The 23,421-nt window shown below is 42.2% G+C and overlaps 1 protein-coding gene across 1 annotated transcript in view; it reads left to right on the top strand.

The window, feature by feature from the left end:
- Positions 1-23,421, top strand: part of LOC308288878 (neural-cadherin) — a gene marked incomplete at both ends in the record, with an annotated part of 433,302 nt that overhangs the window by 294,785 nt on the left and 115,096 nt on the right. The window contains 2 exons of the mRNA XM_080730353.1: positions 5,688-5,965; positions 22,225-22,439. Of these exons, the coding sequence (XP_080586479.1) occupies positions 5,688-5,965; positions 22,225-22,439 (493 nt within the window). The remainder of the gene's footprint in view (positions 1-5,687; positions 5,966-22,224; positions 22,440-23,421) is intronic.

Consider the following 23,421-nt stretch of genomic DNA (forward strand, 5'->3'; position numbering starts at 1 on the left):
TGTGCAGTGTGCATGCATGGATATGCTATTCATTATCTTGGTTAGGCAGGCTGGACATAACGCAGAAAAAAACATTAAAAACTATATAATGCAATTGTTTTTACTAATATCGTGAGTAATATCGATATCGAGGTGTTCAACAACGTTATCGAATATCGAAGGTTTTCCTAATATCGCCCAGCCTTAATTGAAACCTATTACTGGTGTTATAAGGCACAACTTATAAATGAGACCACACAGGAATACGGCAAGAAGTTTTTAATTCTTTGGCAAACAAAAATACTACCAATTTGGAAACTGACCCAGCAGTCGTCTCCTAGCTAATCACCATTTACTTGTATTAAGGCTACTTAATGGCCTGGTTCCTAATTGCATTCTAGAGTTATTAATTCCATATGAGCTTGTGGGAGACCTGACGTCCTCAGGCAGGAAGGAACCTGCTGGTCGTGACTGAGTAGATGTTGAAGACAAAGGGTGACCATGCTTTGGCTGTCAGGCAGTGTTCACTTTCTGGACTAAAACTATACAGTATGAGGAAAAATGTCGGCTACCTTTTCTTTAACTGACGTAAACGAAACAAAAACTAAGCTATAAAGATTAATACTAAATGTATGGGCAATTTCGGTGACAAATAAATTGCATTTTCTTTTTTGGGGGGGAGGCCGAGGGGTTGCCTTTATTGACAGATTACACTAGATCAGGGGTGGGCAAATTTGATGCTGGAGAGGGCCACTATATTTTTCACACTCCAGAGGGCCACAACACATATACAGTCAAAAATAGCCGATCTACAAGCTCAAAACGCGTCGCAGTGCGACACGTTTAGAGCTTGTAGATCTTCTATTTTAGCTATTTTTGAATTGGAATCCTGAATTATTTTTTTAGATTTTGGAATTGGAATCCTGAAAAGTTATTTTTTATTTAATTTCAAATGCATTTAGATGTTCTTATGTTAACTTTATGAACTTAAAGGAGTAGTTCACCACTTTTCAACCTGTCTTCATATAATAGATCCTCACTAATGTTCATGATAAAATATCACAATTATTTTCTACTCAGTCCAAGTCTCCTAGGAGAGCTGTGGGAAGTTCAGAATCCATCGTCTTGTGACATCATCATTTTCCCAAAAAAGAATTTAATCAATATTTTTGAAAAAAAGATTTAGATTTGTATTATCGCGAGAACAATGGCCTCCACTTTAAAATTGCAACTTTTCAGGAATAGAAAGCCTGCAGTTTCTATAAGCTGGATTGGCAATCCACCGTTTGTCAGCCTTCTGATTGGTCCCTGAGACTCCCTGACTGGCCAACCAGAAAAAAACATTCACTTTTTGCTATCGGGGGTGGAGTTTGTGCAGTGGAGAATTTTGCTTCAGGCTTTCAACAACGGTCCGCACTGCGCGACACGGCGTGCGTCTAGTACGGCCACGCGAGGTGATCGCGATTTCGCTCAATATAATGAATAAGCTTCAACAAAGTAGTTCACATGGACCTTATCAATATAACTAAGAGTTACGATTGGGTACATATATTTTAAATGGGCAGAATTACGAAAGCCAGCCTATTATGTGAGGAGAACTATAATCTGGATGTCATCTTCCTACCCAAGATGCACTGCGCTTTCTCTTTCTATTTCTATTCTCTCTCTGATCCAGAGGATTAAACTAATTAAAACATATATTTTCGGGGGAAAACTACTGTTTTGCTATGTAATTACTGTACCTTTTTCTTCCCTTTTTATTAATATCACGTAGATGTGTTTTTTTGGGTACTTTATATAGCTGTAATGAGGCTATGAAAAAAAGAAAAATCCCATCCACTTCCACTATAAAAGAATCTGCAATGGTGATTCTGTCCCACTGGGATTAAACAAATTAAAACATATATTTTCGGGGAAACCCCCTGTTTTGCAATGTAACTACTGTACCTTTGTCTTCCCTTTTTATTAATATCACCTAGATGTTTTTCCTTTGGTACTTTAAATTGCAATAATGAGGCAATGAAAATACCCTCTCCCCCCATTCACTGCCACTATAAAAACAATCTGCCCAGGGTCATCTGTACCACCATAGTAACAGGGCAGAATGGGGCGGGATTTGCAAAGGGGAGAATTGATGATGTCACAAGACAATGGGTTTCTGACCTGCCCACAGCCCTCCTCTGAGGAAAAAGAAAAAAAGCTATTTTTGAGTGTGGACCAATTATATGAACATAGGTTGAAAAGTGGTGGAGTGCCCCTTTAAATACAAATACATTGGACATAAAAAAAAAACTAGTACTTGTCAGTAAGCTACTAATAATAGACAGAAGTAATTACAGAGGGTCATATTGCATGTTTGGAATTGTAACAGCTGAAATCAATATTATATCAGTATTCTGGTATTAACCTGCGGGCCGCGTTAAGTGAAGGTGGGGGCTGCCAGCCAGTTGCCCATGTATGCACTAGATGGACAAGAAATGGGGAGAGAGAGAAGGGGAGTGAAACACAGCAAAGGTCATTGGGATCGGGAGTCGAACTCGCGACATACGCTGTCAGCCTGACAGAGTACTCTGCGGGTTCGACTCCCGATCCCAATGTATCAACAGACTACAGATGTGCCGTTTCAAGTCTTCAGACATTTCTGCTCTTTTCCTGAAATGTTCCTGCAAATGCATTTTTTCTGCAGGTTTCTTTCCCTGTTTTGCCTTTAACATTTTTAAATGGAAAACGGAGCGTATTTTTGCAGAAACCCGCAAATGGCAAGAAACCACTCCATTCCAATCCACCTTCATAGGTAGATTTAAACTTCAAAGTCAGAGAAGGTCTTAGCCTGGTTCAGACCCTGAATCGCTAGCCACACCTTTACATTTTTGTTTTGGCGATTCAGGGAGTCTGGTGTTGCTCTCACTGAAGAGGTTTTCCTCGTTTGGAAATCCGTACGACGAATCAGCGCCGTGAATCAGCGTCTTGTGAACAGCGTCTTGTGAACAGCGTCCTGTGAACAGCGTGGGTGGGCTTTTCCAAGAACTCATGTGTGATTCTATGTAACCCAGCGCCGCCGCCGGACCGGACTGCACATTCCCAAACATAAACATTGCGTCGCCTGTCGCGGTAATATGTGATCGTATCGATCTCGCTATGAAACATCAGTAGCGGACATGTTATGTTGTGTTTGATTACTAGTTCGTAGCCCTCCTATTCTGCCTGTTTCTTTGGTTAGCAAGTAGCACTAGCAAGCAACAGGCTAGCCACTAGCCAGCCATATAACAACACTACGTCATCTGCTTTGCTACTGTTTTGTTGGTCAGACGGTGAACCAATCGCAGAAGACTGCCTCTTTGGCAACGCCCATCCCAGAAACTGCTGCAGAGGGAAGCGATTTCAGACTGAATAATGGAGTGAAACGAAATGCAATTCAGGCTGATTGTCAGGCTAAGAAGGTCTGCCAATCCACTCAAAATCTACTGTCATGCCAATTGCAGGACGTGTGGGGTTTTCAAATGGCACATCTGTAGGTGACAGGACAAAGCCGTCCAGAGCATACTGGTACATACATATGCATTGTGTGTGTGTGTGTGTGTGTGTGTGTGTGTGTGTGTGTGTTCAGGTTCAGGTTCAGGTTCGGTTTATTAGTCAAATGCGTATCCATACAAGTACAGACAAACAATGAAATGCTTGTGCCAAGAGCACTCTCAGCCTTATTGCACACAAAACAATACGACAACAACAGGTCACCCAGGACAACCCAAAAAACAACAAAACAACCATACAGTGTGACAGTGTACAGTTTAAAAACTGCGTATATTGCACATGACTACCTACGTCTCGCTTCCATCTCTTCGTTAAGCAACCTGATAGCTTGAGCATAAAAACTATTACTGAAACGGGTGGTGTGAGATTTGATGCTCTGGTAACGTTTTTTTGATGGGAGGAGATAGAACAGGAAATGGGCGGGATGACAGCTGTCCTTTAAGATGTTCTCTGTCTTTTTCTTACAGCGTGTGTTATAGATTGTGTGTAGCTGTGGTAATTCTGTGCCAATGATTTTGGCAGCTCTCTTCACAATTCTCTGTGTGTGTGTGTGTGTGTGTGTGTGTGTGTGTGTGTGTGTGTGTGTGTGTGTGTGTGTGTGTGTGTGTGTGTGTGTGTGTGTGTGTGTGTAACAAAGGGGTAACGCCTCTTTTTATCTGCATGTCAGAGGACAGAGAGTGTACTCATCTTATTCTGCTATATGATCTTATGAGCAAAGTTTCACTGTGCGACAGACAGTGTCATTAATACTGCACACTCTCATGCCCCAGTTATCTCACCAGCCACCCAGCCTTACAATGGTGTCCAAAGTAATTATGTCTCTCTCTCTCTAAAGCCTGCTGCTGAACCAGAGAGGTTGACAGGCCACTTACACTGCTCTAATTGAGGTGTTTATATGTTACAGAACATAGTCTATGGTATTCCTATTAGGAATATCACAGTCAATTAATTCACTGTTTGTCAGGTGTTTTATTTGAGGTCACTTTTCTTTTTTAGAATTAGTGCAAATGAGTGTGAATGTATTGCTTGTTAAATCTCTAATCTTCCGGAACTTATTTTAATGAAAGGGTTGCCAAACCTTTCAGGCTGCGAATCCCCGAAAATAATTATATTTCACAATGTTTGCCTCTTTCTAATATTTGACGAGTTGGTATTAAAAAGGTCTTAACTAATTTAATGCCACCATTAAACGTTGACTTTGGTAGTTCACTGCCATTTATGTTTTTCTTACCTTTTAACGTGGTTGCCGCGTGTCCATCGTGCACGATCCGCGTGCACGCCTCGGTTCGTGGGAGCCAATGCAGTTCCATTCTTTTTTTCCATATCCGGTTTGAACTGTTTCTGGGTCAAAACAAGATGTGCTACTTTTTGAGCAGATAAATGTTGGATTAAATTAAGTAAAACTAATATCTCCAGAATCTGAAGCGTGGAGGTGAAAGACATTTGTACACTCTCACAGTTATGGTGGTTCCTTGAAATTAAAAAGTTTGAGAACCACCGTTATAGACCATATTCACACGGCGGACAATGCCACCCTGTTTTTCCCCGCCAACATGGGGATATGGTCTATTGCAGGGGTCTTCAACAGGCCCCTAAGGGGTCCTCAGAGTTACTACGTGTTTTTTACATTAACCACTTAAACCCTAGCATCCCTATTCTGAGTGGAACATTAGACAAAAATAGCAGATCTATAAGCTTACAACGCCTCGTGCTGCGAGGCGTTGTAAGTTTGTAGATCGTCTATTTTTGGCAAAGAGGTTTGTAGAGGGATAAGAAGAGCCGACTAAAGTATTTGACGGTTCAAGTGGTTACATGCCTGAAAATACACATTACTCCAACATGATGATAGTGCTGTCAAACAAGTCTAAGCTGTCTAAGAAGTCTATGAAAATCTATGAGAATTTCATACAATATATAGAGGGAGTCCCTGCTTCATCTCTCTCTCAGCTCCTCAGGTCCTTGGCCTGAAAACGAAGACCCCTGGTCTATTGTAATTGTATAGCAGACGTGAAGTCCACGTACCAGCTCTGACAGCGTGATAAACGGATCCAAATGTGACGGAAACCGGTTTCCTGGTTCCTCAATGTTGGTTCCGGTTCCTTCCTTTCCACCGGTTCCGGATCCCAACCCTAATTCCGTCCCCTCCTTTCTCTCTGTCCCTGTCCTTCGGTCCACAGCTGCAGTCCTTCCTGCAGGTCAATGTGTCTCAGGTGAGGGTGGACGAGTGTCACGGCTCGGACTGCGCCGGCTCCGGCGGCTGCACCGACGTGCTGAGCGTGCGGGACACGCCCACCGTGGTGGATTGTGGGAGCATGAGTCTGGTGTCGGTGGCGGTGGAGTCTGCGGCCGTCTGCGGCTGCATGGGGAGGGAGCACTCCCACCAGCCCTGCACCGCGTATCCCAGAAACCCCTGCTTCAACGCGGGCGTGTGCGTGGACACCCAGAGCGGCTACAGGTAAGAGTGCCGCACGGTGGAAGTAAAAGTTTCATTACGGCAACGTAGGAAGAATCTGTTAGCCCGGAATTCTAAATTGATGATTTAAGTAAAAGTACAAAGGTATTGGTATCTAAATGTACTTCAAGTAGCAAAAGTAAAAAGTATTCACAAGTTTTCAAAAGTATAAAATGTATACAAATATTTTGAAAATAGCAGATCTAGACACTCTCAATGCATTGTGAGCTTGTAGATCGGGCAATTTTCAAATGGACGAAATGTATATAGTGTTGAAGTACAGTAGTTAAATCATAAATTATGTGTGTTTTGTAATAATAATAATCTAAATCTAAAAAGTTACTTCTAACTAGAGTTTTCAAATAATCGTAGTGGAGTAAAAGTACAATATTTGCCTCTGAGATGTAGTGGAGTTGAATTAAAAGCACTGACAATTGGAAATACTTCAGTAGGGTAAAAACAGCTACAGATTAGACTTAATTACAGTAATGTACTTAAATGTACTTAGTTACCTTACACCACTGGGTAAGTGTGTGTGTAGGTGAGACTATAACTTGCCTTGAGCATGAACCTGGGAAATATTATAATGACTGTAATTAAAATCTGTCCAAACTCAAACAAAGCCTCAGGTGTACAACTGGTTCTGTGGGCTTTAAACCTGACTCAAGCTAATCATTCTGTAGTATGTGTGTTGGACCTATAGCTTGACGCCTGCCTCAATAATTACATTATTAAAGCATTGCGTCTTACAGGGGTATTTGAATAAAACCCTCTAGGGGTCATTTTAACATCAACTCCGGCTTCTGTGTGAACCGCCAGCCCAGTGGTGGAAAAAGGACAGGCAAAGTGAGTGTCAAAGTGAATTTAACTTTGTTTAACATTGTTTAATGCAATCATGTAGGACTTTTCTTATTGTAATGGAATGTATGGGCTGTCAAGGCCAGAAAGTAGTTTCTTTTCCTGCTCAATAGGTGTATAACATAACTTCTGGGTATGATGATGATGTCACACGCATAACCTCTATACTCTGTTCCAGTGTTGGAAAAAGTACTCACATTGTTTACTTAAGTAAAAGTATCAATACTGTAGATGTACTCCGTTAGGGTGCCCTCACACTAAAATACCTATGAGAGTGGAATCCGCGTTCCGCCAATGCATTTCAATGAGAAGGGAGCGTTTTTTGCAGAAATCCCCTGCTGGCATGAAACCGCTTCACTCTCATTGAAATGCATTGGCGGAACGCGGATTCCACTCTCATAGGTACTTTGGTGTGAGCACTGTGAGGGCACCCTAACAAGTAAAAGTCCAGAATTCAAAATGTAATTGAGTAAAAGTATGAAAGTGTTGGCGTAAAAATGTACTTAAAGTAACAAAAGTAAAAGTATACACAAAATGTTTGATGCGACACGTTATGAGCTTGTAGTTCGGCTATTTTCAAATGGCTATGCTATAAAATAGGGCTAAAGTAGTTTATGTATGTTTTATAATATTATAATTTATATCTGAAAAGTACCTTGTAACTTAAAATTTCAAATAAATGTAGTGGAGTAAAAGTACAATATTTGGTTCCCAGATGTAGTGGAGTGGAAGTAAAAGTACTGAAAATTGGAAATAATCAAGTAAAGTACAAATACCTCAAAAGTGTACTTAAGTACAGTACTTAAGTACATTTACTTAGTTACTTTACACCACTGCTCTGTTCAAGTAAAAGTCTGGAATTCAAAATGTACTTGAGTAAAACTACGACAATATCGGCATCAAAATGTACTTGAAGTAACAAATGTTTTAAAATAGCCTCGGTATAAAATAGGGCTAAATTGGTTAATGTATGTTTTATAATATTATAATTTAATATCTGAAAAGTAATTAGTAAGTAAAGTTTTCAAGTAATTGTAGTGGAGTAAAAGTGCAATAGTTGGATCCGAGAAGTAGTCTAGTAGAAGTTAAAGTATAGACAATTGTAAATATTCCAGTAAAGTATAAATACCTCAAAATTTGACTCAAGTACAGTACATAAGTAAATGTACTTAATGTTACCTTACACCACTGCCCCAGCCTAAGTTATAGTTGATTCAATAGTTAGATAATTGATATTCATTTGAACAGACACACCCCCGCTTGAAATATCTAGCGAGACCTGATTAGTTTTGACTTGTTTTTTTTGTTTTTTTATTATGATTGACTCGAGCCCGAATGGACCTGTGAAATTTGTTCAGAAATCGAATTGGTTCTGTTTTTTGTTTTTGTTTGTTTAATTCATTTCGAGATATTGCAGAACCAACCTTATTTATGACTGACGGGTGTTATCATGGACCTGACAAACCATATAATTACTAGTAAGACGCCTCAGGGCGATAAGCGACCTCGCCCTAAAGGGCATCAGGTATCATTATGGTCAGAAAAGGAATTTGTTCCCCTGGCATCACAGGGATCTCTCCAACAGGGCATCATTAATATTGATGACATCAGGGAACTCCATATATGGGCATAAAAGGGATTCTGTTAGTGTGACATCACAGTGAAGCCAGTGCGTGATGTCAGAGCGGCAAACCCATTCTGGTAGAGTGGTTCCCCTGACATCACAGTGACATCAGAGCATGATGTCAGAGCGGCAAACCCATAGACCGTAAAAATGTGTACACGTCCACACGGACAGACGTTTCTCATCATAGTAAAAAACAATTCCCAGTGAAAAAGGCCTTCAGCCAGTAGTAGATGTAGGTTATACCGTAGTTCACACCATAACGTCCCCACTTTGAGACACCACTATCTCACAAACATTTACACAAACAATATTTCTTCTTCTTCTTTTTTGACTGCAACTATTAGTAACCACCACCAGCCAAGTCATATTGATGTTGTCTATTTTCTGCCAAGTCATATTGATGTTGTTTACTTTACAACAAAAATCCTAGAATTATTTTTGGACTTTGGGAGGCCAGCAGTCACGTTGAGAGAGGGCAGAGAGAGAGAGAGAGAGAGAGAGAGAGAGAGAGAGAGAGAGAGAGAGAGAGAGAGAGAGAGAGAGAGAGAGAGAGAGAGAGAGAGAGAGAGAGAGAGAGGAGAGAGAGAGAGAGAGAGAGAGAGAGAGAGAGAGAGAGAGAGAGAGAGAGAGAGAGAGAGAGAGAGAGAGAGTCATTTGGTAAAAAGGGTTGTGCTTTTGTCAGAGGGAACATTGACTGCAAGTGGTACATTTGAAGGGTGACTGTGTGTGTGTGTGTGTGTGTGTGTGTGTGTGTGTGTGTGTGTGTGTGTGTGTGTGTGTGTGTGTGTGTGTGTGTGTGTGTGTGTGTGTGTGTGTGTGCGTGTGTGCGTGCGTGCGCGCGTGTTAGAGAGATAACAATTTCAGAGATCAGAGCTGAGGCTGTAACCTCGTTTAACATGACTGGTTATTCTTTTATTTCAGTTTCACCTCTAATTGGAGAGTCTCTCTCTCTCACTCTCTCTCTCTATATCTCTCCCTCTCTCTCACACGCCCGCCCGCACGCCCCGCCCGCATGCCCGCCCGCACGCACACTCCCTCTCTGTCTCTCTCTGTGTCTCGCCCCAACCACTTTGATGTCGTTGCACCAGCCAGAGTGGTTAAATTACCTTCTCTTTGAGTGGGAATGTGTTTAACCTCTGACTCTCCCCAACATGTGTGCCTCCTGGGGGCGAGCAGAGAGGATGACACCTGCTCGACTTGCCCTGTTAGTTTTACTTTTGAAACCTCGTTATGGGGGTGTTAATTCCAATGAGCCCTTCACGTCTCCCTCCTTGAGAAACCGTTTTATGTCCAGGGCTTATTTTCGCCCGTTGGGACTTTGATATCAACTCCTCTCTTGTTACATGTAAGGAGGATGGACCCAGCATGCTGATGCCTGTATTATTGCACGTCAGGCCATCGGCCCGGCTAAAATATACACTAAAGGGCTTTGCACACAGGACCGTTCCGTTTCTTTCCGTTTGCTGCATGATTAAAACGCATTGGATTTGGTGTGCAAGGCTGTGCGGAATCCACACGGCGGATCCGAAAAGGAGTCATAAAAGGAGTCAAAGAGTGTTTACCACATGGGACAAGACGCAAGAATCGAACTGGGTTAGATCGGGAAAAAAATGCACAGCCGCAGCCACCTGCCGCATGGCAAATTCGGAGCCGGTGTGCATGAGGTCATAGATAATCATTGTTTTCGTAAAAAAAAATGTCAGTTTTTTCGTGCGAAAATAAAAAACGCGTCTGTGTGCAAAGCCCTTAAGATATTTCTGAATTATTCTGTGGATCGGCGATGCTGTGATTGAATTCCAAGGGAACATTGTTTAATTTCTTAAACTGATTGGGAGAAAGACTATTTTGTTATTCAGATTTCCAGATTTCATTTTCATGCAGTGGATTATATTGCTACTCTGCATCAGTCAATGCTCTTGTACAGTATGCTCGTGTCAAAGCCAAAGCTGCTGCCTCACTTGGTGCCTCACTTGGAGGCAACCCATAAGGCACTTAAAAGAAAACCCTGTGGAATCCTTCCAGAGCCTGTCACACAGACACTGATGAGATAATTAGCTAGATATGGTGAAAGCCATAGAGGAACGCCCTTTAAGAAGAGGCAGTCTTTGTTGGGATACATTAGTAGACACAGTGTCCAACCAAATCCTCTTTAAAAAATGTTGTAAGGGCAATTCAGTTTGGCCAGACCATATAGACTTTATTGTTCTTTATCTTTTTGTACAGTATAGAAGAGTAAAACCTATTTTGGTTTGGCTTCCTTCAGACACAATGCAGCGGTATATACAATATAACTTAAGGCATTTGTTTCTTGTTAAAACCAGGATTGTTGCAATAATAGTTAGTTCACATCAGGGACTAACGGAAATCTGGAAATCTTATTTGCATCTGATTAATTGACATCAACTTAAATGCAGTTTGTGCACTTTCAGCACCATGGACAGCTCAACATAGAACATTCAGTTCAATGTTGTTAGGGGAAATCAGCATATGATATGCTTACTGTATACATGTGTAGGACTCGTGACTGAACAACCACAACAGTGTCTGTTCAGACTAGTGAAAGAGGGCGAGTCTCTGGCAGTGCCTATGTTTCTCTGGCAAGCAGCAAGCAGTGTTAATTTTTAGTGGCTTTTGAATATGTGTATATATATATATATATTAGGGCTGGGATGCGATTACAATTTTTAATCTAATTAATTACAGGCTCTGTGATTAATTAATCGCAATTAATCGCGTTTTAATCGCACATCGATATTTGACCTGAGAAGCATTTGTTTTCAAGAAAACACGTTTTGTTGTACGAGTGAATCAACAAGTGAGTTTTTTTAATCTAAATTTCGCATCCACTGGGCCAAGCAAAGCACTCTGATCGGCTACTTCTCCCATTGCGTTTGTTGTTTCTTCTTTGTTGGTGCATCGCTATGATCAGTATGCCCGAAACTGAAGGTTCTGTGGTGCAAAAACTAAGTGCGATTAAAATGCGTTAATTTTTTTAATCGCGTTAATTTTCTGTAATTAATTAATCGCAATTAATCAGTTAAAGTCCCAGCCTTAATATATATATATATATATATATATATATGAGAGAGAGAGAGAGAGAGAGAGAGAGAGAGAGAGAGATTTTGTCAGCAGGCTTTCATGGTGTCGTAATGGCTGATTTTACACTTGGTTGCATGCTGAAAATAGCCGATCTGAGCTTGTAGATCGGCTATTTTCCGAGCATGGACCGAGCACAGCTAAACATAAACTGGTAAACTAGTTCCTCCCTAAAATGTTAGTCTAGTTTTTATTTGTGTTGATGAAATTGACAATATATTTAGTCGAAGTTTTAGCCATCATAGCTTATTCTTCATTTTGTTTTCGTCAGTAGTAGTCGACAAACATTATTTTAGTTTTTAGTCGACACAATGAACACTGCTGGCAAGCACACTCGCTTGCTTGTTACACCATGTTTAACATCATGCTTAGCACTGGTGCTGCCGTGACCATATTCACAAAATGTCAGTTAAATCCTGATTACAGCAACCCTGCATATTTATCACATCTGGTGTGAATGCACCTTAATTTACCCTGAATCTCTTTGTGTCTTCAAAGCTTGGATCTTTAAAAGGTGGAAGTGAGGTGTTATCTGCAACCAATTAAATGAAACATCTGTGTGTGTGTGTGTGTGTGTGTGTGTGTGTGTGTGTGTGTGTGTGTGTGTGTGTGTGTGTGTGTGTGTGTGTGTGTGTGTGTGTGTGTGTGTGTGTGTGTGTGTGTGTGTGTGTGTGTGTGTGTGTGTGTGTGCGCGCGCGCGCGCGCGTGTGTGTGTGTGTGTGTGTGTGTAATGGAATGACATTTTTTATCACTGCCTCAGCCGCAGCTCCACACAAGATAGAAATTGTATGACTAAATTAGGAGCCGATCTTTATAATTGTTTTCCATGCGCTACAACTGTATATATAACTTTATCCATAAGTGATGTGTACACAATTATAGTATGGTTATTGTTTACACTGTGTGATTAAAGCTAAATTCATTTAAGCTGTTGGCATGCTTTTGCAAAAAGAGGTGTTTTCCTAATCTGCATTCCCATTTTCATATACATAATGTGTACATAATGTGTAATTTGATTAAACTGTTAGGCAAGGCCATAGGATTTTGATCTGCTTAATTCACTTTGTTTGATGACATTGTGTCCAATTCTGGACGGCATTCCATCAACAATTCACAATAATAAATAAATAATTGTGACCGAGAAACGTCACAGCTTGTCCGCGTCCGTCCGTGTAAGTGTTTACATTTTTTACGGTCTATGGGTTTGCTGCTCTGACATAATGCTCTGATGTCACTGTGATGTCAGGGGATCCACTCTAACAGAAAGGGTTTGCCGCTCTGACATCACGCTCTGGCTTCACTGTGATGTCAGACTAACAGAATCCCTTTTATGCCCATATATGGAGTTCCCTGATGTCATCAATATTAATGATGCCCTGCTGGAGAGATCCCTGTGATGCCAGGGGAACAAATTCCTTTTATGACCATATATGGAGATCCCTGATGTCCACATCACCTTGGTCGCTTGTCGCCTTGAGGCGTCTTACTAGGCGTCTTACTAGTAATTCTCTTTACGATGAGAAATGTCACAGCTTGTCCGTGTCTGTGTAGACGTGTGTGTACACATTTTTACAGTCTATGGGTTGGTTATATCACCTATGTAAAAGTCCATATATGGGTATTAGGGTTGGGATCCGGAACCGGTTCTATCTGTATATATTGGGGCTTTATATATATTGGGGCTTTTGACTCAGAGGCTTTCAGCTTTCAGGAAGAAACCAAAAATACACAGGGAAGACATATTTACATATTATAACCACACCTGGGAGTAATTTTAACTCCATAGACACATGCAAAACAGAAAAAGTACAAAACTATGGCACCACCTCTTTAATATATAAATATTTGATGACAATTATGACATTTGGAATTGACCTTCTGAAATATCTATGAGTTAATTTCATTTAACTAATTTAAAATCACCATGTCTGGAGTAGGATACAGTTGATTTAGTTTTAGGTTATACCATTAATGCTAAGATGGCATAGTGGGATAAGAGGATGGATTGGAACTGCTGGTTGTTGTTTTCTTTTGTACCATTGCAATTGAAATGTGCAATAATAACACTCTGTTTAACCAATCAGCGATACCATTTCCTGATATCTCGACAGCTATATTGTTTGTTGTAGGATTGGAGCGCAGATGTTTGCCCAAGTCCGCCCCTGACACTATAACACTATGGTTGTTTACTGAAAATTCTAATTATGGTCTCGTTATCTATGTGGAAATGGTCTGGTTCCAATGCAGTCTTCAGACTTCATGTGGCCAGCCTGCGATGTCAGCCATCTACAGTATATATACTGTATATAACAGTGGTTTTCAAGCTCTTTCATATCAAGGACCATTATTTATTCTGCATTTGAGCCACGGACCACCGTTTGATGAGATTTTTCCTCTCAGACCCAAAACTTAGATAATAAGAATAGTTTTGTCCACAATTCCATGCTGATTTGATGTGGTACCATACCATGTCAAAATAACAATTCTTCTACTTTCTCTAATTGTGTAGACTTTATAAATTAACTAATGCAGATTTTTAACAATAATGTCACTCTTGAGAGCGTAAAAAAGGGTCCATTTGGTTTCATTTTATACCCTCTCAAGAGTTAAAGATCTATAAGGGTTCATTTGGTTAGCAACTCCATATAGTAGCAAGGGACCACCTGGAATCCCTTCAAGGACAACTGGTTTAAAACCCCTGATCTATAACATGATCCCAAATGCATTATGCCACGTTTAAATCATTGTATGCTACTGTGAAAGGCTTGGAAGTTGGACAGATGACAGCCAAGGTTTCGAGATAACAAAGTTCGCTTTATTTTCACCAGTAGCCATACAGGATCACATACGCCTCGATTTCCTTGATGCACAACAGAAGCGCAGCCGCAGTCACACCTGTGACCTGGCTTCTCTGAGTCCAGTTATACTGTAGTTTGACTCAGGCCTGGTGTGACTTCTTAAATCACTCATCCTCCATCTCACAGCTACATTATTTTATTTGAATAGCTTGTAGGGGCGGCAGTAGTTCAGGGGTAGAGAAACAAGTCATTAGAACATGGAGGGTTCCCGAAGGCTGTGACTTGCATGGTTTCCTCTGCCATCGGTGTATGAATGTGTGTGTGAATGGGTGATGCACAATCTCTGTAAAGTGCCTTGGATAAATGCACCATTTACCATTTGTAGTGAAAATTAAAGCAATGAATAAAGGTTAGGACATGGTTGCTGACCCAACTTTGAGAACCATTATTTGTAACATACTGCTGTCACACTGAGCCTGATAGCAAATCAACATTAATCAATGTATAAACCAAGATATGCATCTAAAATGCACATTTTCAATGGGGGAGGGTGACTTTAGCAGTTGATAATTTAGCTGTGACTCAGGAAGGGTTATAATATCGAGATATTATCCACAGACAGCCACCTTGAGTGATACTGACACCTGTCAGCTGAGAGTGTTGGGCGGGAGGAGTAGGACGAAGGCTCAACTCCCAGTGGGGCTCCTCACATGCATTTTGAAATGTTCCACTCCCCGTCAGTAGATAGGTACCTCACACCCACAGATGCACACACTCGTGCACACACACGCACGCACGCACGCACGCACGCACGCACGCACGCACGCACGCACGCACGCACGCACGCACGCACGCACGCACACACACACACACACACACACACACACACACACACACACACACACACACACACACAGACACCTGAAAACGCAGCAGCAGCTGGTACTTGTATTAATATCCTAAGATGTTTGAATAATTTTACATGCGCACACACACACACACACACACACACACACACACACACACACACACACACACACACACACACACACACACACACACACACACACACACCCCTGTGCAGCCTCTTAGCAGTAGGTCCAAGTATATGAATGTGCTTTCTCGTCACAGACTGCTCCGCTAAGCTTTCTTGTTATTTTTTCTTCTCAACTTTTTTTTTTTTTTTAATTAAAAGCAGAGCGTGAAAAGGGCAGGATTTGAGGCTGCCTGGCCGGCTGGATGCAGCGACTGCCTGTAATCAAGCTAAACATAATCCCTGAATCACATGTTGCTTCTCTAATACAGTACAGTGGTTCTCAACCTGTGGGCCGGACCCCCAGGGGGGTCCCCACATGATTTTTTGGGGGGTCCCCTTCCAGGTGACAGTGAAGTGACAGGTTAAGGGTTTAGGAAAAGAAAAAGTCCATCAAAAGTCCACTAAAAGCAATCAACAAACTATAATAATAAAATCTGGTCAAATACTGGCCACATTGTCAAATAATTTGAAAAAAGTGGCAAAATAGTTAAAATATTTGATTGTTGCAAGGCGTTGTGACTTGTGAGCTTGTAGATCAGCTATTTTCACAACATTTAGCTAAATATAATGCCCCAACTCCAGTGCTTATCAGGGCTCAAATAATGATTATTTTGGGGCAGTGGTTTTCAAAGTGGATTCCAGGGGTTCCTTTATGGGAGTCCCAAACAAATTGACCCCTTACAAATAGAACCTGACGGAAGAGAGGCAACTGGTGCAGAGTAAGACAAAAGTGTATTTTCTTTTCTGTCCTTGTGACAAGGTTGGTATAGTATGCTTTGAGTAATAGTGTGCTCGACTCGGAAATCTGCATGTGTGTTCCCAGGCTGTTTTCAATGCTCTGTAAGCACATTACCTGTGTGTCTGCAGTGCACAGTGCACACACATACCCAACAAAGACACACAGGCTTTCAGAATGGCCACAAATCTGCCAATGAGTCAGTGTCTCCAAGCCCTCCTATACGTATTCTCTCTCTCCCTCATGTCAGCTGTTGTAGACTGCATTGTACCTTCCCTGGTCATTTCAAATCTCTCGCGCACAGCGCACTGACACAGCCAACTTCACATATGGTTCACACACTTACACAACTACCCCCCCCCCCCCCCCCCTCTCTCTCTCTCTCTCTCTCTCTCTCTCTCTCTCTCTCTCCATCCATACCAAGGAATTTAAATCTCTATCCATTCTACCAGAAAAGGGAGGTGAGCCTGTTAAGGGGATTGTCAGGTCAGACTGAGCCTATATGTAAGTCAGTGTCTGTTGATATATATACTGTATTCTCTGCCCACTTATTCTTTATTTGGATGATTGTTAAACTGTTTTAAAACGTTTAATGTTTGCAATCATTAGTATTTGAATGAATAATCAATGGAATATAAGCATTTAAGACAAAGATGTACAGATACTGTGTCAAAAGAACAACAGGTATTTTAAAGGCTTACTATTTGTCACAGGCATTGCTGTATGTGAGATTTGTTCTCCATATTTGACCCATCTCTTGGAGCGGTGAGCCGCAGCTGTGTCGCGCTCTGAAATCATTTTTTGTTGATCTAACCCCCAATTCAGTCCAATTTAGCAGGTGATTGTTGCTTGTAAGATAAGACACAACCCTATATAAAAACAAAATGGAGCTACATTTGATTTATTTGAACAATAATTTGAATCTTACATTTAGAATCCAGCTCACTGCTTTTTTGCTTCTTTTTTTTACAACAGGGATTGGATTCTCAAGGCATTCTATGCATCACTTTTTGGGAATTTCTTAAAATGGCGGAATTTATAGTAAGAGTCATTGACCCAGCAGAGAAGTTATTGCTCTGTCCTCATCCTGGGAACCATTGAATAGATAATTTGATGGGTTGACAGTGTTTCAGCTGGCCTGAACAATACTGTACAATTTAGGCATTTAGCAGACATTCTTAATCCAGAGTGATTTACAGTCCACAAGGCAAACACAAGGTAGTTCTGGACACCTGCAAATGGTGAATGAGTCTTGAACATGAACAGCAATATCTGAAGTTATTGTCACATTTACTATAAAAAGCCTCCGGATCCTGTGTGTGCGTCACAGTGCGTGACACCTCATCCAACTCAGCAGAAGGATATAGCTAATCTGTTCTGACATCACAATGATGTTGCAAATGAATTCCCTTGTCTGACATCATAGACCTGTGACGTCTATGACGTCTGACATCATACAATCCCTTTTTGCCCATATATGGAGATCCCTGATGTCATCAATAGTCACACTTTCAAATTAATTTCATCCTTGTCCCCTTTATGCCCATATATGGTGATTCCTGATGTCATCAATATCTAAGCTATACTGTGTAAGTTGCTAAACTAGTGGTCAGTAGCGGTATTGCTTTTTTCGGACGTTTTTCGCCCGGAGTCGTCGCGGAGCACCGGAGCGGCGCCGCAAACCACCGCAACCGATACGAATCCGTGGAGGGGTAGAATGTAATTTTCTGGCCAGGAATTGGGGATTAACTCATTGCATGCCAGGCCCGATAGTCCCGAGATTATTTTAATGTCTTTCCCTGCCAGGCCCGATAGTCCCGAGAATTTCCGCCATTTTGAAAAAAAAAAAAAAAAATCTTTTTCAAAAAAAAAAATTTTTCAAAATTTTTTTTGTACCCCAAAAAATGTAGTAGGCATGATAGAAATCGCGAAATTGCATGTTTAACCCCCATAGCAACCCCATCTATCAAACATGGCAGCCATCTTTGTTTACATTTTAGGAAAACATAATGGCTTGTATCTCATGAATGCCTGAACGGATTTCCATTCGGATTTTTTTGTTTGAAAGCTGTGAGCAATGTGGACACACGTGGTGCATTATCTAGGCATGGGTGTGCATGATCCGTGCACTATGAATTACATGGAAGTCTATGGAGACCAGAGGCACCATAGAGTACGAAGGTATTGTTAAATGGCGGGGAATGTGTTAAGAGGTTAAGAATCCTTCACCATCGTAAACACTGTAGCTGAGGGAGGCTACTTCCTGAAGAGACGGCAGATACGCTGTGATTGGCCGGTAGTGTATCATGTGTGTATGATCCGCGATGTGATTGGCCAACGTATACACAACGTATACAGATGATGCAGATGACGTAATTTTGCCGGGAAATCCCGCCCCTGTCACGGCTAAGTAGAAAACATATAAAGAAAAGGCTTTTGGGGCTGAAATTAACGGAGTGGGGGTTCTAAAACTTTAGCGATTTAATAGTTAGGACAATTTTAAGATATGTTTTATAAAGAAAGTTACATGGTATAACTTTAAGCCTATATCTGTGAATGCCCATATATGGACATATTGTTACAGTCTCGTTTGGTCTATGACGTGAAACATCTCTAGATATGATGTCAGATGTCAGTCATCTCCATATCTGGGAAAATGTGGCCACATTTTGTCCAACTTAAACCAGCGTTCAGCCCAGCAGTCTGCTGTCACCCAGGCGGATGCGTAGACGCGCCCATGTGCACGTGCCCAGGTTGCTTCTCGCCAGGGCGTCTTACTGGTTGAACTACACACAATAAAATCCTGTAATGTAACTCGGAAGAGTTAAATTAACAATAGATTGTACTGTGTAGATAGCCACTATTTAGAACGCACACTGAGGTTCGAACATACTGTACCTTCTGCTGTATTTTAAATACCACGCACGCACACACACACACACACACACACACACACACACACACACACACACACACACACACACACACACACACACACACACACACACACACACACACACACACACACACACCACACTCTCTCATTCTCACACTCAGTCAGAGATTAAAAGAAGGACATGCAGATACAATCAAGTGAGATTAATAATGGGATTTGGAGATTAGGCATCCTGTGGCAGCGCTAACAAATACAATTCCCCCCAGACAGGGAATGAGCAAACAAAGCTGCCTAAAGAGGATTGCAGGGCTTGGCTCTTATTTAAAAAAAAAACTATTCCTTATTTTCTTTGAGAATTAGGATGCTGTGACTGCATGCACGCATGTGACTCATCCACACGCGCACATATGTACATTGTATCACACAATCTTGATGACTGTGTTTTCTCATTAGTTTCTTATTTGCATTTCTTTTTTTACAATTATGCGCAAACACTCTCTCATAAACACAGAACAATATCACATAAAATGCTATAGATGAGCAAATGCACACATGCACCCACGCACATACGCACACAAAGTCTGGTATCAGTAATTATAGCAGTCTCCTACAGTACCTGACAGCCATGCAAATACTGTAACGGAGGAGCATGCTGTCATTGGTTCTGCTACTTGTGTCACAAACCTACACATAGGCTACACACATGCAGCGAGAGTGCTAAATATGGTCTGAGGGGAACTGTAATAAAAATGAGAGCTGGTGTTTGTGTGTGTGTGTGTGTGTGTGTGTGTGTGTGTGTGTGTGTGTGTGTGTGTGTGTGTGTGTGTGTGTGTGTGTGTGTGTGTGTGTGTGTGTGTGTGTGTGTGTGTGTGTGTGTCCCCGGATGTGTCCTCTTTCATTCCTGGATGTGGGTAGAGAAATACTGTAGCAAGGGAAGGCTGGGATATGAACAATGAGCTGACTGCAGCACACAGATCAGATCTGTGCATGCACACGCGTGCTCGTGTAAATCCGCGTTCGTGTGTATGTACGTGCACGTGTGTGTGTGTGTGTGTGTGTGTGTGTGTGTGTGTGTGTGTGTGTGTGTGTGTGTGTGTGTGTGTGTGTGTGTGTGTGTGTGTGTGTGTGTGTGTGTGTGTGTGTGTGTGTGTGTGTGCGTGCGTGCGTGCGTGTGTGTGAGAGAGACGGGGGCAGTACCATGACTGGGATGAAGTGAGAGAAATAACCGGTTCGAGAGAGCTTGGGGTTTGGATGAAAAAAACGTGCCGATGAAAAACTCATTATCGTAACCGCAGAGAGCGTCGGAATGGCCTCGCCGGAGTGGCATTGCCTAGAAGTGAGACTCTTTCTGTGTGTGTGCATATCGTCACTGTCGGGCAGAAACCTCGGATCTCCAAATTTCAAATTTGTACATTTTTTCGCAACGTAAAGCCCTGCTTCACCATACAAGTCCGTTGCAAAAAAGTAGTGAAAGTGCGAGGCGTTGTGTGCTTGTAGATCGGCTGTTTTCACTAGTTTAAATAATTTTTAGAATGATAAATACAAAACAAACGGTTTTGGACATACAAGGTTTCCACCCGACAACGACAATATGTTTGGATCATGTAAAAGTGTGCATTCAGGATTTTCAGTGACAAGAGCGGGCGCAGAGGGTGGCGGTGAGAGAATTGTTGCTGTGCATCGAGCGAGTACCACGATGTGAAGAGGCTGAGGGGGTGTGTGTCTGTGTCTATGACAGGAGCGTTGGCTTTGTACGCCACGCGCACAAAGCACGTCGGAGGAAAGAAAGCCCTCGCAAGCAAATGTCTAACGAACGGAGGAATGTGGAAGCAGAGGGCAGAAGCTGGGACGGGGAGGAGGAGGTGGCTGGGTTTGAGGAACAGAGGAAGTTTGAATCAAAGGGAATGGTGTATTCTGTCAAAAGAATACAATGGGTCCCAGTGAGAGGACATCGGGTATAGAGGTTGCACCAAACAGTACGCATGCACACACACCCGCCCGCAGTCAAACAATGAGAAGAAGGAAGAAGGAGCAAGAGAAGAAGGGAGGCGTATTCGGGAAACAAGAGGAGCTGTTTCAAAGAGTGCCGAGTCGGTGGTCACGTCAGGGGGGTGATTGTCGGTGGAGGAAGTGAGAGGTGAAGTGCAGAGAGAGTGTGTGTGTGAGCACTGAGATAGCTCAGTGAGACCGGGAACGCGTTATCACGCATCATTACTTCAACCATTATTTCAGGCTTTAACTATTGAAAAATAGCAGATATACAAGCTCACAGCGCGCTGCGAGCTTGTAGATCTGCTATTTTTGAAGAATCGTGTGTGCAAGTCTTCTATAAATTTCCTCTAAATCCTTTCTAATTTTTTTTTAAACCCATGTTTCTATGTCAGTGGTGCTCAAACGTTTTCATGTCAAGGACCCCCCCCAAAATGATTTGTATATGGCCACGGACCCCCATCTCAAAATATTTCGTTCCAGGGATTCCCCAGAAGCAACATTTGAGTTAACACATGTTCACTTTAAAAATACATATATTCAAAGATTTGCAAAAAGAATTACGACAGATCTACAAGCTCGCAGCACGGCACTCGGTGCCACGCTGTGAGCTTGTATATCTGCTATTTTTCAAAGTATAAAATAATTCCTGGTCTTAATGGGATAGAAGAGGATTGTGTTTCCAGTGACGAGGTGTTTTCCCCCCACGGTACCGTCGCTAATGAGAACATCTGCATCAGAGAGAGAGAGAGAGAGATGGCTGGAGGGTTGCTGGAGAAGGATGGCTGAACACCCGTCTGAGATGAGAAAACAAATAGATTGAGAGAGAGAGAGGGAGGGAGAGAGAGGGAGGGAGGGAGGGAGGAGGGAGGGAGGGAGAGAGAGAGAACGTTATGGCGAGCACGGAAATTAAGGAAGAGAAAATGGGGGAAAAAAGCGGGAGCTTGTACTAAATTAGTTGATTTGCATGTCGATGAAGAACACGCGCGTGTGTCTGTTGTGCATACTGTATGCTGTGTGTGTGCTTGCCTGCGTGCGTGCGTGAGCGAATCGGCGCCGCGTGTATTTCACAGTGTTTAGCTGCGTTTTTCCACAGCTTCAGAGGGAGTTAAATGAGGCCTGAAATTTAAGGGCCAGAACCGAGTAAATAAAGAAGTCGTAAAATAACATTAAACTATTCTGTGTGATAACTTATTCATATGTTTTGGCTCCATGGTTGTCCCTAGATGCCAGTGCCCGGCACCGTTCGAGGGACCCGAGTGCCAGCAGACCAAGCACAGTTTCCACGGCAACGGCTATGCCTGGTTTCCGCCCATGATGCCCTGCTTCGAGAGCCACGTGTCCCTGGAGTTCATCACCGAGGTGGCAGATGGCCTTCTACTGTATAGTGGCCCCTTAGCTCAACTGCAAGCCTGGGACCACGAGGACTTCATGGCCATAGGTGAGAGAGCGAGAGAGCGAGAGAGAGAGAGAGAGAGAGAGAGAGAGAGAGAGAGAGAGAGAGAGAGAGAGAGAGAGAGAGAGAGAGAGAGAGAGAGAGAGAGAGAGAGAGAGAGAGGTGGGGGGAATGGATGGATGGAGAGGGAGAAGGGGTGCGATAGTGGATAGATGAAGAGGGGTGGTGGTGAGTGGATGGATCCCATTTGACAGATGGGCAAAAATAGCTCTGGTCAATTTCACCCTGTATGTGTATATACTGACTATATATATATATATATATATATATATATATAGTGTGCTGGGCTGTCAAAATGATTTATTCGAGTTATGTGAGTGAATACATGAAAAATCACACCTAGTGTGAAGTGAGTGGTCCTATTTGTTAGGTAGCTAGTTAATGTTATTGTTGTTGTGGGCTCGCTTTAGCGACCACGATATAGTTGTCCTCAGCCAGACTTTTTGGCACCCTTACGAGTTCCACAGTTTTTGAGCAACACATTTCGTTCAAACTTCAACTCGTTCAGCTTTACACAGTTATATGTGGTTGTATTTTTCTCGCTAGAATTTGTTATGCTTTTTTTTAAACCCAAAACCCCAAAAGTCCATTGAGTTCAATGGACTTCTTCTGTAACCTTTTTGGTAACCTTTTCTGTAATCCCAAAACCAGAGTCCATTGAGTTCAATGGAGGGGTGGTGCGAGCTTAAGGATTGGTTAAGCTTCCCCCCCCCCCATAAGTTATATCAGCATGGCCATGTGTACTGCTGTGCTTACTCTCTCTTACTCTCTTGAGGAGGGATGTGTACCTTTTCTAAAGTACATAATATATACTGTACTTTGGGTATGTTTTCAGCAAACCCTCGCAGTTTCTGCAGGAACTGCATTTCTAGTTTCATTAAGCGCCCCACGAAGCTTGGCCAATGTGACCCTGAGCGTATAACAAACTTTGGGCGCTTTGTGCGCCCAAGCTTTGCGTCCCGCTAAT

This window comes from Nannobrachium achirus (assembly GCF_963921795.1).
Source record: "Nannobrachium achirus genome assembly, chromosome: 7".
NCBI lineage: Eukaryota > Metazoa > Chordata > Actinopteri > Myctophiformes > Myctophidae > Nannobrachium > Nannobrachium achirus.